At 42.7% G+C, this 19,025-nt stretch overlaps 1 protein-coding gene across 1 annotated transcript in view; it reads right to left on the bottom strand.

Annotated features, from left to right (window-relative positions):
* Positions 1-19,025, bottom strand: part of LOC109855264 — a 261,852-nt gene that overhangs the window by 124,911 nt on the left and 117,916 nt on the right. The window contains exon 3 of the mRNA XM_020429317.1: positions 3,165-3,239. Coding sequence (XP_020284906.1) covers positions 3,165-3,231 — 67 coding nt within the window. The 5' untranslated portion in view covers positions 3,232-3,239. The remainder of the gene's footprint in view (positions 1-3,164; positions 3,240-19,025) is intronic.

Below are 19,025 nucleotides of genomic sequence, written 5' to 3'. Positions count from 1 at the left end.
ATATAAATAATAATAATTGTGCGCGCGAAGATCTTGCGTTTTTTCTCCAATTGATTTTGTCATCATTGTTTTAAATTGTGATGTGAAAAAAAGCAATTTTTTTGCGCTCTTTTCCGCGCGCTGTATAAACACACATTGACAACAAACATATTTCGCGTGGCCTTGACATTTGATTCGCAAAATGAGAAAAATGTGTTCTCTTTAACAACTTAATTGGTCCGTTTTGCATCAAACACAAAGTCTTGGAGTCCCCTCGCAATCTCAACAGTCTTTGCGCCATTGTCCCATAACACCCACGCCATTAACAAGTTTCGAGCTTCTTAGTTGCCGTCCACGACCCTCTGAAGAGTCGTGGGTCCCGCGCCACTTCAATCCACAAAGACGGTTCGCGACCGACTCGAAGCCGCCAATTAAGTTAGTTACCAAATTCAAGAACTCGAAAGAAGTGGTTTACCGTCACGGGGCACAAATGACGCGACTTTATTGGCGTCTCGCGTCTGCGAGAAGATTTCAAGACTAAAAGTACTTGAAATAGATTGGAAAATCGTCGAGATTGCTTGCACAAGTCTGCAAGATGATCGAGCGGTTTTCTCGAATCGGCTAAAATGTGTGTTAATGCCTGTTGCACGAACAAAAAAGCATTAAAAAAAAAAAAAAAAAATAGGAAAATAAAAACAGATGATCAACATTCAATTCATACGAAATGATTAGCAAAACTGTGTTCGCAAAGATAACTTGCGTTTCAGCTAATTCAAGACCGTCTATCTAATTAAAGTACGCAACCGGGAATGCTCATGTATCCGATACGTTTTCATTGGCTCCTCGTATCTTTGAAACGATAGGTAGAGTTTCGTCGAATGCACCGGCACGGGAGTTGTTCACCGCAGCTCGTTACATCGCGAGTCTTTACGACATTGTCTCGCGCCGCTGACCATTGGCGAGTTTCCGGACTTCTCCCGTCCCGTTGAAAGGAAAGTCAAAGACGGTCCCCCGTGCGAGAAAGCCGCCAATTAAGCCGAAAGGGGGGAGGGAGGGGAAAGTCCGGTTTGGCAAATTCCGAACGCGCGCGTACCACTGCGGTTCGTTTGCTGTCGTCGGAGTGCGACCGAGAAAATACACTTTGACCTGGATCGACGTCTGTTGGGGACGGCGGCGAACTCGGTGTCTCTTGTGTGCTCGAAATCGAAGTTCGTGCTCGCGGTCGCAGGCGAGTCCGGCGAACTCGGGAGATTGTGTCCGTTCCTTCATACGTGAAGGGAGATTCGCCTCGATAGGGCCAAAACAAGTTGAACACTGCCGGACAACTTTCAAATAGGGTAGCGAGCTCACCGCAGCGTGAGCCCCGCGCGCATGCGCCATTTCAGAAGAAGCTCCGCAAGATAAAGAAAATCATGTTTCCCCTCTAAAGGGAACGACGAAATTCAATCATATCCCATCACGCGTCAAAGAAACGAGAGAAATTGATCAAACTCCGTTACATCAAATTAGATATGATCTCCTCCTCCTTCATCAAAGCGATACGTCTTCTTGAGATATATTTTGAGAAATAACGAGCGTGTATTTCTACGTGTAATACCGAGAGAGACAACTCCGTTGTCATTATAAGACGATCTGTTATCGAATTGTAGGAGCTTAGAGCAGAGAAATAAGGTACGAACGCTGAGCTTCTTAGCTTCGCCAGGCTTGAAGCTGAGGGTGTGTATGCGTGTGTATGTGTCTATATATATATATATGTATATATATATATATATATATATGTATGTGAGAAGGACGATTAATTTGTCTATTCGCGCACAGTTGAGTAAGAAGCGGGAGAAAAGAGCCGTGGTTATGGGTCACGCTCCGGTGTGCAATACATCCGAGAAAATCATCCTTCCCATTCCGACGAATATGACAACGCCCCAGTACGTTGTTTTCACGATCATCATAATCCACCCCTCGGCGTTGTTCTCGCACGGGTTCACACCAGATTCCGGAACGACCGAGGTGGATTAAGGATTTTCCGGCTGCCTCCCGTGGCTCGACCACCGCCGCTCGTCGTCAGTGACGGAAAAAAAAAAAAAAAAATGACCCAATTCGTGGGGTTTTCTGGTTCTAGGCACAGGGGCTTTTGCAGCTCGTTGCACAGCAGCGGGAGATGGTAACGATATCCGGTCGTGTAACGAATAGCGGTAATAGTATTGCTTGTCGTGTACGCGCGCGCAAAACGATTCACAAATATTGTTATATAGAGTGTTCTGTTTACTTATATAAAACACGAATGTTTATACATTTCGGTACTGTGTTTTGCAAGACACGTTGTAATAACAAATCTCCGAGGGAGATGTTAAAATCAACAAATGTTGTCAACAAATATCAACAAAAATAATGCTGTTAAATAATATTATTCGAAAGTTGTCATAAAACACACAAAGTAGATTTCTTGTTCTTCTTCGTGAAAGAAAAGATTTTTATATATTTTTTATATATGTTTAAACTCTTTTTCGAAGTTATAATAAGATTCCGAGGTTTGTTTTTTGTATAAATGTGACACAAGTCACGCGTAATATTGACAGATCTAATTTAATTGTCAGTTAATATCTGAGACACACCGCGCTTCCAACAAAATCTATTCTAATTTTATATTTGCAATTCTTGGTATATATATTTGCGCTATAAACTATTTATATATATATATATATGTCAGAAAAATTTTGACAAAGCCAAAGTGTAAAGATAGATCGGATGAATCTGAACAGAAAAGTTATTTACCAATTTGCAAAATTTGTTTGCAATATTTATTGAGTTATTAATTGATTAATGTGAGCCAGTAAGCGCGTGGGAAGCGACGGAAAGCGATTCGGATTCTTGTACACATGATTTTTAACTGAAATTTGCAAGAAGTGTCACACGTTGCTTGCGTATTTGCTTCATCTCTTGTTAAAAGATTGCGTAAGATTTTTCTTTATAACTGAAAATCTATATAGAGTTCGGACTTCTCACCTTCATTCGCTTTAATGACATTAATTAATTAATAACTTAACAAATATTGTTAAAACATTCTTTTTCAAAATTGTTGAAACATTCTTTACAATTATAGAATTAATAATTTATGTAAATTGACCCCCTAACTTTTTTATATCATATAATATTTGTGGTAGAAACTTTTCGATGAAATAACTTACCACGTGATGCGCCGAGAATGCACGAATGCGGCAGCAAAAAGCTAATCAGCACCAGTGGCCAATTCATCTTCAAATCTACAACAAGATAAAAAAGACACTGTCGTTAGACAATGTGATATATTGTTAATATTTATCTATCTATCTTTATTTGCAAAAAAACATCTCTTTCTGGAAGAAAAAACAATTTAATACCTAAATACACACGCTGTATATATATGCTACAAAGTTTTTACCCTTCAATCGCTCTCTTTTTCGATTTAATAAAATCGGCAATAGTCTCCGCAATAATATGCTGTCAAAATAAACCACGCAAATAAGCGTCAATTTCGGTTTTTCTTCGGTTCTCTCACTATCATGACTTATCTCGCCTTATCCCTCACGAGACCCTTGAGAAAAAACACACCCGGCTCAAATTAATGCTCATACTCATTTCCAAACAACGATCCGACACAATTAGGGGAATCCTCCCCCGTAAGGTCGTAATATTGATACGGAGGGGGGGAAGAGTGTTCCCCTTCCGCTAATCTTTCTCTCCCTTTGGCCGGTTATAACCCGATACTCGGGGCGAACGTGCCCGCGGCTACGTCACACGAAGGGAGACGGATCGTTCTTGGCACGATAAAAATTCAGGGATCGATACCGCCGGTAATTCCTTTATCGGTCCGAAGAGTAAGTAGCCCGTTGACCTCTCGGGCACGTTCGGAAATTAGACCTTTGGCGCGGCGATAAAACGTACAGAGAGACACTCTCTCGAACCGCGATGTGTCCTGATGAGTTCAATTTCGACACGGCTCACCCGTAAAATTATTTCTACGCGCTGTAAAACTAACTCGATCGTCTGTGTTTCGCAATCACTGCGAGACCGAATCGTGCCGATATTTGTGGATTCATGATCCGGCGATCTCGTTCAATAAAAAACACTCAGTCAAGTCGCTTAGGAGATGAAAAACCTTTTTTTTTTGTTTTTACTAGCACAGGCACGCGCACGCTATTCTAATTATTTTTTTAACGTGTTGTGTCAGTAAACTCAACCTGTCAGTACCGCGATGACACCTAGCATACACGTCTTACACACCATATACTACACATATGAGAGATGTCAGTAGAAAACGCATAAACCTCAAATTCGAAATATAGTGAGAAAGAGAAGTAGAAAACCAACACGTTTTTAAAGACACGTGACCAAAGTACATATTTAGTTTATATTTAATTTATATTTATAGTCACGTGACTGTAGTCACGTGTTGTTTCTCCTCTTCTCCCTGTTACGTGACTTCACTGTAGTCAAGTTTTTAAAGACACGTGACTAAAGTATTGTCACGTGTTGTTTTTCATCTCTTCCGTGTCACGAGACTCTACTTTAGTCACGTTTTTCAATCGCATGAATTTCGCGTACAAGAGGCAACGAAGTTGTGCTCGCGAGGCTTCTTAATTCGTACGACAAGAATCGAGAAACACATCCGAGAAACGTCTAATCAGCATCGAGATAAAAGTGGCAACAATCAATTATATCGAGAGAATCGATTGTGATTATTTACACACGCTTTTTCCAATAGGATTCGCGCGACGATGTTCGCTCCCTCGTTTTCGGAGTCGGTCTCGGGAGACGGAAGCATCGACATTCTCCTCAACAAGAAAAATCTCAGCGCAATCTTGCGAAAACGAAAACATTTGCATTCTCTCGCGCGAATTTTCAGAAGCCACACACAAAAATCCGCGGGAGATATTTTGGCCATTAGTATCTTCGAATGAGAGTGACTCTCGCTTCCGTGAAGAAAGCGGAGAACTAATATCCAACAAACCGGCTTTTTATTTTCGCCTATCAGCATGACCGAGCGCGGCGTTGTTTCTTGAATCCCGAATTCTCGTGCGAATTCGCGAAAACCAACCGACCGAACGAGGCCAACGAGACTGTGTTTCTCTCGGATTTTCGAAGTGTTCTGGCACCGTCGCGTCTATGCGAATTAAACGAAAAGGAAACGGGGGCGAAGTGTATAACAATGGGAGCGAAGATAAAGGGTCGCGCGCGCGCGCGCGCGCGCGAGTTGTGTTGCCTTACACGGTTGGCGCGCTCGCGATAAGACGTAGATAGATACAACGCAACTACGTATAAAAAGATACGCGGCGGGAAGAGAAAACTATGAAATATGCATGTAAACACGTGAAAACGTACACGCGCACATTTTTATTACGATACAAGTAGAAGGTGTAAACACACACGATATACGACCAAGCTCCGCGGGTAAATGGGTAATGTTAAATTACAACGTCACGTAAACAAATTCGCTTTTACGTAGTGTGTTGTTTCGCGTTTCACCGGGAATTTGCAATCTTCGCGCGCGTGCGAATTCTTCTTTCCTGGTGTTGGCGCGGAACACACACACACACACACACACACACACAGAACAGACAAACACGCGTGTTCGCTTCTTACAATAGCCGTCGATTGATACAAGGATCTACCACAATAGTTTTCAATGTCGCCCTGTATGAATGTCACAGCCAATGGCCGTATTCAGCGGAGACGACAATCGAGTAGCACTTGAGTGGCAATGGAGTCCGATTCGCTGAATATATCTCAGAGTATATACCAATCCCATTCAATTTGGTACTCAACTGTTGTCTCCGTTCAATGTGCCCAGCGCAAACATGAAATGAGATTTGGCCGGCCGCGGCATCCAGCCCGCCGGAATGTATACAGGACCGCCGCGAATATAGGCCGGAAGAGACTCCTTGCGCCCCGCACCGTTGACCGGAGCCGCCGATCGATCGCGTTAATATCTCCCTCGTGAGTGACGTGTAAAATGAACGGGGGAAATATTAGGGCCGCAATCTCTCTTTCTTTCTCTCTCTCTCTCTTTCTCTCTCGCGGATAAATCTTGCTGCCCTCTTCTGAAGAGCGTTGTTTTTTTTTCTTTTAACTACAGATAAAATACGAGCGATACGCCCGTGAACTCGCGTAAAACGCGATTAAGGCGCGCGGGTACACCGAAGCTACCGTAAGAATCTCGAGAATCCACGAGGCGCATAAAAGCTGCTCGTCGTCAGCGTCACTTCTTATCGTCCTCTTTATTTTCATCGCCTCTTATACCGGCGAGCTAATATCCGGGAAGTCGCTTTTGCATTTCTTCATTAGAGAGATTTCTTATTACTCGGGAAATGCTCGCGTTGTTCCACATAAATTATTGGACCGATGATTTCTTTTTCTCGGCGTTAATTTCGCAATCGCGTTAATTTTTCCCTTCTTGTTTTGCCGGTTTTTTTTTTTTTTTTTTTTCCCAACAACTCGGATTCGAGATTTGATTTTAACGTCAGAGATGGCGGTCGCGTCGACGCACTTTTTGCGCGCGCGTTTGTAATAACAAATTCTTTAATTAAACGAGAATATTTTTTACGCGTCGCGCGCGATTATAAACGATACGACGTGCTGTCTCCCGCAAACGCGCGCGCGCGCGTGCGTGTTCATTTGTATCAATCAACGTTTGCGGGACGGACGAAAATCGCTCTTCATCACGACACAGGGAGTTTCAAATAAAAAAAAATCCCCCGGCGAACTCGGGATCTCTCCCGGCATCAACAACATCGGGAAACGCGCGGGTGTAAAATAAAGAGTCCCGTAGCGGCATCGCCGCCACCCGTCCGTCCTTCTTTCTCGCGTCGAATCGCCCATCTCTCCCTCCCGTCCCTTTTCTTCGCATCCCGGGCTCCGAACACAGAGAGCAACTAATATCCCGCGCAGAAGCCTCTATTTTTCTTTATTAGCCCGTCGCGCGGTGCAACAATGCCGCGCGCCGTGCGCGCGCGCCGGCAATGTCGATGTGGTCTGGCTTTTCGCAAACTCGCGCCGCGCCGGGGCCTGCAACAAGCCGGGAAGAGAGGAGGCGGGCCGTGGCGGATGCGACCGAGCCACATCTGCGGATTCCCGCAGAATATCACTGTCGCCCGCGCGAACAAAGGGAAACGGGTGATATAGCAGCGGGGTCGGTACACGAGGGAGGTGACTCGCACGAGGGGGTGAATACGGGGGAGAGAGAAGGAAACAGGGAAAGAGAAGAAAGCGAGAAAGAGAGAAAAACCCTCAGTCCGTGGGCACGAAAGAGAGAGTGCCTCGTTTCGAGCGCTTCTCCGTCCGACCGCTTCTCTTACGTTCTCTTCGATCCTTACCTCTTCCACCCTCCTTCACCCTCTCTCCGCTACACCCTGAAACTCCTCTAAATAGCCATGTGACGCTACCAGCCGCCGTATTACATTCCATATATATACACAAACACACACTCGCGCGCCTCTTGTATACGTCAATGCGCGGCTGTATGTGACGACACACACGCGCACGTTTCACTGTGCACACACACTGTATACGTCGGTGACGTACATGCGCGTGGATTCTGAGGAACACTGAGAAAACCAGAAAGAGAGAGAGAGAGAGAGAGAGAGAATTCGAGTTCCTAATGGCGCGCGCGAGAAAACGACCACGTCGCTGCAAATCGTTCCGCGTGTTTTTTTTTTTTTTTTGTTTTTACGTAGTTACGTTTTCCCGGCGCTTTTCCCGATTCTCATTTTTGCGCCGTTGCCGCGGATAGACACGTAGTTTCATGCTCGTGACTACTGAGCCATTCCAGGATCATGATCGCCGGTTGTCCTTCTCGCTCGAGAGACACGCGCGCGCGCGTGAAAAACCCTCTCGAGCAGCTCTCGGAACGCCACCTGTGAGACACACACAGGTTTGTGCGAAGAAAACGTCGAAAATTTGGAAAACAAACAGCTTGAAACTTGAAATTCTGCAGCTGGTTGCAACTAACGTTGTTATTGTAACGCGGGCGCGATCGATTATTTCGCTACAACAGCACAATTGCAACATTTACAGAAGTGTGCGCGGAGGGGAGAGCGAGTTATGTGATAAAAAATTCAAGAGAATCGATTATTGATGGGCCACATTCAATTTATTCGAGACTATTACGCAAACCGTTATCGTTATTTATTCAGCGGAATATTAACTTACTTGTTACGAGGTTACTAATTGCATTAATAATATATTCTTCAATTACCATCGAAAGAACAATCATATGATATTTGCATGTGTTAATTAAGTTTGCTTCCGTTAATAAACTCGCGCGTGTTATCGCATCCCGGCTATTATCCGGAAATCTAATTTCTAAAACGGAAAAAAAAAAAAAACGGGGATAAGATTCGTCAAACCGAAGTTAAAAAATCTCAACACTATATATCGGTGAAAAAAATAAACAAGTGAATAAAAAAACGTATAGAAAATGTTCAACGATTTTACCGAAAAAGCGTCAGATGAGTGAGTGGAGGTACTTTCAAATATAATTAAAATATTATTAGATGAAAAATGTACACGAGCAGATGTAAAAAAATGCGATGATATTTCCATTTCGTACAAATATTTTCGGATTTTATTAATTTATGTAGTTTGTATGTATATATATATATATATTTTCGTGTAATGATGTTTAATAAAAAGAAATGCAAAATACCGATGTGACATTTACAATTAAATGTTATCTACATATTTCGGTTATGTTATTTGAAGTCAGCTAGCGTTAGCAAATATATGTCAGGCGCAAAGCGACAATATTTATTATTAATTTTACGTAAAAGCTTGTTCCAGAGATATTCGTTAATTATTAATTTCGACTTTGTCGCGAGATATCGTTTTCGAGATACAATCGTTTGAACTATCGTGAAAGTAAATTAACATTGTCAAACGCGACTGTCTCGCCCCGCGTGTATTTTAATTTGCAACATTATATTATCCACAAAAATATTCTCATATTTTGTATCCTTGCTTAGATGATGCGAAACGAAAAGTACTGGCTGTTGACATTGGTGGCTCGGCGATTCAAGCGAATGTTATTTGTCCGAATTGCGGAATAAAAGTAAAAAATAAAATTAACTTCTCGAAATGTTTGTTTCTCTACGGAAAAAAATTAATTTTTTTTCGTAGATTAAAATTAAACTCGTATTATATACTATATGTACACGCGCATAGCACGTTTTATTAATTTTAGAGAATAATTTATATATATATAAAAAAAAAAAACTATGTGGGATATTTTTACAATTTTCGTTTAAAATATACGTAAACATCGAAAACACGAACGACACGACTCCCCGCGCGTAAACTCACAAATTCAAACAAATTGTGATTCCGAATAACTTCTTTCTCCCGCTCTCTCGCGTTAAGCGATTTCGCGACACTCGTTAGAGCTCTCGCTATAATCTACGCGCCGTGTTAAGATATGAGTCGGTTAATAACCACCGCGATGCATTTATTACTCGCGAGTAATGAACAATACACGCCGGACGATATTAAGCGTACGATTACATCGTTTGCATTCGCCGCCTCTGCAATTGCAAACAAATAATTCGATCATGCCGATATGTACGTACGCGGTATTATACTTTTGCCCCGGGCCTTTCCGGACACACAGCGCTTCGCCACGTCCATCGTGACTCGTAATCGAATAAAGTGCAACTGTTTACGGGCAATTCTCGTACAACGTTTAACCGGTAATTCGAGCTAATACCGCATTAACAAATAATACGATGCCGGGCGAGAGAGCGCGAAAGAGAAGGAGAGGAATGAAACAGCGCGTTGGCGAGTACAAGTGGGAGAATCGTGGATGAGGGAGCGAGTTTAATTTGCAGATAATTACCTTGCTGGCTACTGAGCTCCTATTTCCAACAAATCGCAGCGAGTTCTTGCCGCGCGCACCGATAGCGAAATGAAAAAAATTATATCGCGTTAAAAAGATTGCGTCGTCAAACGCTTTCTTTTGAAAAAGGAAAGAAAAAGAGAGAGAGAGAGAGACAGAGAGAGAAAATGGATTTTCTCGCCGTGTGTAAAAGTACGTCGCAAAATTCGGAAAAATTCTGAATTCGCCGTCTGCGGCGATTGTATCGCGAAATTTTTTATCGCGCGAAACGAAGCTATACATATATGCATACCGCACGTTCGTCGAAATTAATAACTTTCGACGTTTATGCGATCGGGCGATTCGAAGCCACGAACGGGATTTCATTAACGATCGAAAAACGGCGCGTTATATATACGGCCGGTTTTGTGCATTAATTTTAATGGCGTCATAATGATCTGACGTCACGATTCGTATCGTCGCATTTACAAATCGCGATAACAAAAACAGTGTGAGATTTTCGCGCAATGTGTCGTAAAAAAGAATAAATTATACCTTGCGATACCGATTTAATCGTAAAATCGGTGTATACGCGAATGAATTATCGCGAAACAGAGTTTCGTAATTTTTCGCATTTGCGTGTCGTAAATTTTCTTCTGATAATAATGCATAATGTGTTATTTTTCATTTGGAGTGCTCTCCGATCGAACTATAAATTTTATTTATTTGAAACGTGTGCGTCATGTGTACTTGTTGATTAGATCAATATCTCTCTTTCTCTCTTTCTTTCTCTGTCTCGCACACTTCTTTTTTTGTACGACGTCGGCGCGCATTGGCGTTAACTCGAAGAGTCCTTCTCCCATCCTCTGAAACATCACCAATACCACAAAGCACACACAGTACTTTATCGCACATTGATCCGGCGTGTACACAGACGGAAACGACTCGGAAGCGAGTGTGGGGCCGCGCCACCACCGATATCATACTCTCCCGACGTACGTACATACATGCAGAATATACAGATTGAAATCCGGCCATCGATCGAGACGACGAATTCCACGATACGGGTCCGGTGGCACGTACGAAAAGACAGGAACGGCGCCACGAGCAGAAATACCAGAGTGCCATGGGAATCCTGCATTTTTTCTCGTCCGATATAGAACATAGCGATGGACGGGGATGGAAAGAGCGCGCGCGCGCTCGCGAAAGAGAGAGAGAGAGAGAGAGAGAGAGACACGGCCGGATATTCAATTAATCTTCACCGGAAATCGATTTAAGCGACACGCGGTACGCGGTCGCGCTTATATTCCTCGAAGTATATTTTTCTCTCGTGTAATACCGGGGGAATCCGTGTAGAGACCCGGTAAAGAGAGAGAGAGAAAGAGAGAGACAAGAAAGAGAGAGAGATGGGGCCGATGCAATGCTTTCCCTCGGAACTGTAACGTCCAATTAATTCCGCGGACACCCGCAGAGATAAAACGCTCCGGGAATCGGGAACGCGTGCGTGTCTTCGTCCGATGTTTCGCTACGTGTCTGAATAACGGGAGGGTATAAGAACATACGTTGGGCGAAGGCAACGTAAAATATTGCGTTGCCTTCGTAATACCGCGACCGCCCATCACCAAGAGAAGTTGTATACATTAATAGAAAAAAAAAAAAAAAAAAGAAAGCAAGAATGAAGAAGAATACGCAGGGAGGTATGATACTTGATGAAAAAAGTTCGAGAAAGGCTGCGGGTTATTGTGACCGTCTTTTCGCAACTTTCAAATTTGCGTCGAGATTCGGCGTCATAAACCGCCGACAACGATGACGACGTCAGACGATGAGCTGACAGACGTCGCGAACACGCAATAAAACTGGAAACGAGAAACGACGTATATATATATACTATATATATATCTATATATATATATATATATATCCGAAGCGACGCGACGTAGGAAAAATGCTGCATCGGCTATTTTTTGATCTCGCTAACGACGGTCTGTGAAAGAAAAGTGTATTTCTCATGATTACAGGTTTTTTCACATCGCAATCTAATCATTTCGCGAGATCTATTTATCAAAAACTTATTCGCTTTGTGTCTGGAAAGCGCGCATGACGTTGTGCATTTTCCGTACATATGCGCACATAAGCATTACACGTTATTACACAATACATAAACGTTACACGTTGCAAAGGAAAAACAATCGCAATGGATGCGTTAGAGCAATTTTGTTGAGAGGCAACAAGATATTTGAAAAAAGAAGTTGCACGCAAACGAACGCGTGATGTATACACATAACTCTGTAATAAACTATGCATACTGTACATACATACTGTACATATGTCATATTATATTATATAATGATGGTTTAATATTTTACAAGATTTTTTAAGAGTAGTATATATAATTACTCACACTAATACAAGACGAAAACTTCGTACAAACTTAACTTATTTATTTTCTCGAAAATAAAATCTATTCTATCGTAAACATCAAAGAGATTACTTTGCTAATTTATTCTATTTATCATTAAAAAATCTCGAACTCTTAAAAATAGCATATCAGTTTTTTTGTAAAAAAAATATTTACTTATCCTCGAGTTTGTTTTTTATGTATAGCACAAAAAATTCATGTCCTTCAAAACATGCACAAAGTTTCATCAAAAAAATCCGTTTTTCGAAATTTGAAAAAAAAAAAAAATACAAAATTTCTCTTCTTTAACTTTGACGTTCTATGTCTTTGAAACTAAGCCGTTTCGGACACATGATCATATGAAGTTTTCGTCTTGAATTAGTGTGTGTGTGTGTGTGTGAGGAACCTCTTAAAACCTTTTAGAATATTCAATCATCACTCTGTATACAACCCTTATCCACACAAAAGAGAAAACGTGAAATATCGACTCTATAAAAAAAAAAAAAACGCGAGCAACAAACTATATTCGCTAGTTTTAAATGAGAAGTTTGAAAAATAAAAGCGCGCGGTTTAATTTTGCGGATATCGAAGATTGATTATTAAAACGGATAATGACCGCGCCATAGCTTTTTTTGCCTCCGTTAAAAAAATTTAAAAAAATTAAAAAAAAAAACCACCTATTGCTATATATGGCCGTTATTAACCGATAATTATGTTAGTTGCGTTCGGGATTATTATATAATAACGCTGTTAAAATAACTAGTTTAATAAACACATCATTTATGAAATAAACACCGGCGCGGTGGCGTTTGATCTGGTAGTGGTAATAACTATTAAAACGAGTTTTCACCGATACGAAATAATTGCAGTTTCTATTTAATCCAATGTAGTGTGGCAAACAATACTAATGTAACATAAAGACCGAAGGTCTTTAGAGGTTGTTCCCATTCCCGACGTTTTCCGCCGTCGCATTGTCGTTGAGAGAGCGACTGAAAGAGATTAAGATAATATCTGAATCTTACGTCTCGTTCTTCCGGCTTGCTTTAATCTCGGTTTAAACTCCATGGCTTTTTGTTAAAACACTCGATTTCAGAGCCATAAGCTCTTTTAATCCATAAGAGAACATTACTCGTCGATTAATTGCATTAAATGCTTAATACTTTTTCCGCCCCTCGACAAAATCTGTTAAATAGGTACTTAGACGAGAATTCGATCTGATAGACTTTAAAAAAAAAAAAAAAAAAATGGCCACGCATATACGGCGCAATTTGCGGCGAACGAGCAAGGAAATTATCGTCAAGTCGCGTTACTGATTAATTAATAAAAAAAAGAAGAGAGAGGACAATTATAAATTTCCTTATGCCGCATTGTACGCGCGGACACGCTTTGTGCCGCGATCGCGATTCTGTCAAAATGGCAAATTGAGAGAATATACATACGTGTATATATGTACGTACAAAACATACAAATAATTAATAAGATACAATTGGAATAAAATTGCGGGATATAATTTAACAAATGTGTGCGAGCAATATGCGAGCTCGCGGATGAGAAGGAAAGTTTACAGAAATTATAATATTGTGTGTGTCTATTATAATGATAAGAGAAACTCAGTTTCATGAATTAATAGGGATTTGCGTGTATAATGTGATGTGATGTGTGTGTATGAGTGTGTGTGTGTGTGTGTGTGTAGCGAAAATATATGGTTGCGGAAATGAAATCAACGCATTGTTTCAGTCATATCGGATTTAATCACCAAAACACTGAATGCCTCTGGCTGCTATTATATTGCGCACAACAAGAATCATTGCCTGTGCAGTTTATTCGATATCGACGAAATCCATAATATAATAGATAAATCTCAATTGCTTGTGTCCGACGGTTTAAAATTGTTTTTTAATATATATTGCGAAAAACCATTAAACATTTTCCCAAAGATAGTGAATAACGCGATAACGCCAAGGTGTGTATTGAAAAATCGAAAAAGTAAAAAAAACAAAACAAAAAAAATACTTTTTTTGATCAATGTGCTTCTGCGCGGTAATTAAAACCGCGGTTTATATGTTTCTTTGCGATGTTTAAATCAATTTGATAAATTATTGCGTAACACACATCACGTTTTATCTCTTCAAATTGAATTGACGACGTTTGAAAAAAAAAAACTTTATGGATTACATATACATACATAAAAGAGTTGTAAAAAGAGCTTCAATTTGAAACGATTAACTTAATTACCCATTATTGGAGATCGATTGCAATTTGAATAATTTCGATCTACATATTCCCTGTTCTATCATTCGGAACGCTAACCGCGGCTTTAATTCACAGACTTGACGCGCTTAGTTGCGCGCGAGCGCGGAAAGTCGTCGGGTATTTTTACGTGCCTGAAGTTTTCTACGTGGCTCGATTTGTCAACCGGAACTCTCGCGCGCGCGCGTCCTTTTGTACCTTTTATTATTCGCCATTGTGCACGTGTTGTGTGTGTTTCGGCGACACTTTGTATTCGTGTAGCACAACACACTACGTGTACATATATATGTATATATATATACATATATATGTATATATATATGTATGTACAGGCATATACGCGAGCGAAACAAATCAGAGCGGCGCTAATGCGCGCCGAAGATTCGCGAATTTCCCGAAAGCGTTAGCCCGGCGTGTTTTCCCTTCTCTCGTAGATAAAAATCGGTAGCCTGGAAAGATCGCCAGAAATGTGTTGTGTGTACTAAACGTCGCTCCGGCATTCGCTCGGTACTAGCTCGAGATAATGGCCTCGGCAAATGATTTATTACCAACGTGGCCATTGTAATGGTCCGAATTACCGTTAACTCGCACAACCATCTGCCCGCGCGTATTTCTCCCATATAACTCTTTTACATAACGAGCGTGTTTGCCAATAAAAATGAACTACACGAGCGTTATTAGAGTCGGACTAATCGCGACTTAATTTTTTTTTGTTTTACGCTATTTGAAACGTGCCGGACGATTCGATTTCGCGCAAAAAAATTAAATCGACCGAAAATAATCCACCGGAAGGATTGGAAAAAAGCACGAATGTTGAGGAGCTCACGTTTTTTGTGTGCCGGTGTCTTTCTTGCGTTTTCTCCCTTCCCCCTGGCGCGTATACATTATAGATTCTTGCAGTCAGCGGGTTAACAATACCGTGCTCTGACAAGCGCGATGCATCGACGAGAAGATAAGGTTGACCAGCGGAGTGATTTATTGTCGCCCTCGTTCGATCGGCAATAAATCGACTCGCTATTGACGAATAATCGTGTAAGCACTGCGGCCCCCTCCCCTCCCCCCCGGGAGGGAAGAGCGCGAACAAAAGGACAGCAGAGAGCGTTTGGAAAGTCGTAATTGACTGCCGGGGACTTCATCGCCATCGTCATCCGCACCGGTATCAATTATTCGCGCGAGAAAATGATCGGGGCGACGAGAGTGATTCGTCGCCTCGCGCGCCGCGCTTTAATCGATCCATCGATTTATATTCCGCGGCGCGACGAAGTAACGGATTGCGAGAGAAACTTCCTTTATGCCGCGCGCCAACGCGAAATTGGAGTATTATGGAGCTCCGCGGTCCGGTTGCATAATTATTACCGCGCGTGCAGCACACGTCATGATGACGGCGATTGAATAGCAATCGAATTGCGCGGGCAATATAACACACACACACACGTATCGCGATATTAAATGTATCGCGCAAAACGCGCTTCGAAACACGTTTTGTTCCGATGTAAAATACAAATTCCCCCGAAAATAGTAGCGCGTTTGCGGCGACACTGCAGCAGCGTGTTTCGGTTCAACACCCCCGTGTTGCGCCGTGAACGTATCACCGATACTTAGTTTTTGTCTCTGTACAACAATTTTATTCGCTTCGACACACACAGTTCTTGACGTCAAAAAAAAAAAAAAAACAAAAATACGAGGACCGCGTTTTTGAAAATCGCGGCTATTCGCGCGGGAGAAAAGCAACGCGTGCGTTTGTACACAAACTGATGATGCGAGCGCGCGCGCGGAGTGCAGTTAATCAAAGAATTAATCAATCGTGTCACGAATTGATCAATGTCGGACGCGGTATATCCTCGCTGCAGACAGGAGAGCTCGTCTGATCGATGCGAACTAATTTGCCGTGTCTCCCGACGTGACAGACCCGAGAGAGTCTATCTCCAGTCTATCTCCAAGTAATACCGGGATTAAGGATGAGCAACTTCGGAACCCGGAGTGCAGCTTCCGGAAACTTCCTCTCTTCCTGTCTCTCTTCCCGTCTCTCTCGGCCCTTACGTTTGTCACGTCGCGCGAATTCAAGAAAATATATGTGGTTGACGTGAGAAATGAGAAAATTGGCGCGATTGCCGTGCCCGCTATCCATCCTTCTCTCTCTCTCTCTCTCTCTCTCTCTTTCGCTATATATGTATGTATATATATATATATTTCACACAGTCGCCGTCAGGAATAGCGGCGACGGGTGTAAAGCGTATAAACGGCGCCGGGGGACTCATCGTGTCGCGCTCGTAAAAGTCGAATAAAATTACTTCACCCTTCCCACGTGGTTGCGTTCGATGTATTAGCGTCAAATATTTGATCGAGACCTAAGGACGTCCCGCGTTAGCAATTTAGACGTTGCGTCGTCGTCACGCGAAAAGAAAACGACGGCGGAAAGGTCGAACGCCGAAATTGCCGAACGCGTATTGCGCCGATTTCGCTCGGTTTTCGCGGGAACAACAGATCGATAATGTCCTTTGTGACAAGCGGCACATAGAGATAGCAAGCTCGCATGTGAAAGACAGCGAGCGATACGAGAGCAAACGTGTGTGTGTGTGCGCGCGCGCGGAGACGCGCTCGTAGAATCATCATCCCCCCCCCCACCCGTAACCCCGAGCACATCTGTCAAATTACCGGTCGGCCGCGTCGTAGTCGGTAAGCATTCGTTATCGTTCCACGTTATCGCACGTAAGCGCGCATTAGGCGACGCGTCCCGATGTGCGAGGATAATTGATCAAGGTATTTATTGGCAGCAAGAGCGAGACGACGCGCGCGCGCGCGAGAGGGTAATTCGGTCGTGCGTCGAGAGGCCACTCTCTATATTCACGCATGCACGACACACTTTGGGGGGTTGGACGCGGAGAGCGTCCGGAGAGCGAAGGGAAAGATAGAGAGATGGAGAGAGAGTGAAAGTGGTTGTGTTACGATGGCCGCGTGGACAGCGAGCGAGGGAGTACTGTCGCCTGTGTTTCCCTTTATCCGCGCGCTCGTGTGTCCGCGTGTGTTCGGAGTATTGTGAGCACGCGCGTGTTGCCCGCCCGGGCCATCGAACACGTCTGTCCATTCGCGCAGATGTATTCGCGGTAACTCTCTCGTTGTACTGATGTAGTCACGTGTCCGTATGGAGACGTGCGCGCGCGCGCGCGCGTTTGTCCAACCGAGCGAGCGCGATAAACGTTGCGCAGGATGGCGGAAGAGGAGACAAACGGAGAGAATCGCGAGCCGACGCACAAAGCGCACTCTCTCACGCACACAAAGAGAGAAGAGCGCGCCGGAGGTGGCGGCCGAAGCGACGCGCCCGGCGTGGGACAGCTCTCGTGTTCATAACGCGACCCCGTATCGGCTGATCCAATTTGACTCCATCTGACACGGTGTACACTGTGGGTACCTATTCGCGATAACGTCTAACCCTCGACCTAACCCTTTGGATGAGCGATTCATCCCGGTTCTGTGGCGCGCAGCTCGCAGGGGCCAGAAATTTCTGCCGGGCCGATGTAGGTCGATCCTCGCTCGGACGCGCGATGATAGCGAGAGCTCGCATACTACTGGAAATTTCACGCGGCGATTCGGGAGATGGATCTCGAAATACGACGCGCGTAAACGCGTCTAAAGGAAGAAAATTCTTTCTTTTGGCAAAATCCAAGCACGTAATTTAAAATGATTCGATTGGAAAAAAAAAAAAATAAGATGTAAATAAGGAACAAATGCAACGCGCAAGGTTTTTTATTAATATTAAAATTGAAATTTGGTGTTTATTGAAATTTACTCTCGTGCGAATTAATTTCGGGAGGATTTTATTTCTCTTTCAAAGAGATATATACTGTGCATTATAAAATTATTATAAAATTATTATAAAATTATTATAATATGTACTGGGTGTTTGAAAAGAGTTTGATGCAGCCGAAATTTGAAAATAAATTGAATCAAATCTGAATAGAAAAAAAATCTTTTGACAAATTCGTAATATTTGAATTATTAATTACTTAATTAACTTAATTAATTAATAATTCAAATATTTATGTTTTTCAATAATTAATTAACTAATTGATTAATTAATATATGCCAATGAGCGCAGGAGGAAAGCTGTTTGAGTGGGAAGTCTAATCCGTCTGCCAGCGCAGGAACGCACAGAGAAAAAGAAAAGTAGGTTCAAGTTTGTAATGAGTAACAATCTAAATATATTTTTTCACTCATACTATTACAGGTAACGTTGTCACTAAATAGTTCATTCTCAGCCGCGAGCAACGGTTGATACAATCGACTGGTACGCACTTGGTCGAGAGAATGCTAATCCTATGCAAGCAACTAAGACTGCCAGCGACGTGTAACCGCACTGCCATCCCGTGCAAGCGAGCGCTGCACGATTGCACGGGTCAAAGACGACTGACTTTTCTCTGTGTCCGTTGGAAAATCGTCTCCGCGATTCGAAGGCCGGAAAGCCGAGGAATTTGGAGAATTCGAACAGAGTATTGTTCTGACACACATGGCAGCCACATGTGCGAGTTTCTAATCCTGCAAGGGTCAGGTTTTTTTTCG

Source organism: Pseudomyrmex gracilis, unplaced genomic scaffold, assembly GCF_002006095.1.
Source record: "Pseudomyrmex gracilis isolate BER0280 unplaced genomic scaffold, ASM200609v1 scaffold_85, whole genome shotgun sequence".
Taxonomy (NCBI): Eukaryota; Metazoa; Arthropoda; class Insecta; order Hymenoptera; family Formicidae; genus Pseudomyrmex; species Pseudomyrmex gracilis.
The sequence above is the reverse complement of the archived record's forward strand: the minus strand, read 5'-3'. Positions and strand labels throughout refer to the sequence as shown.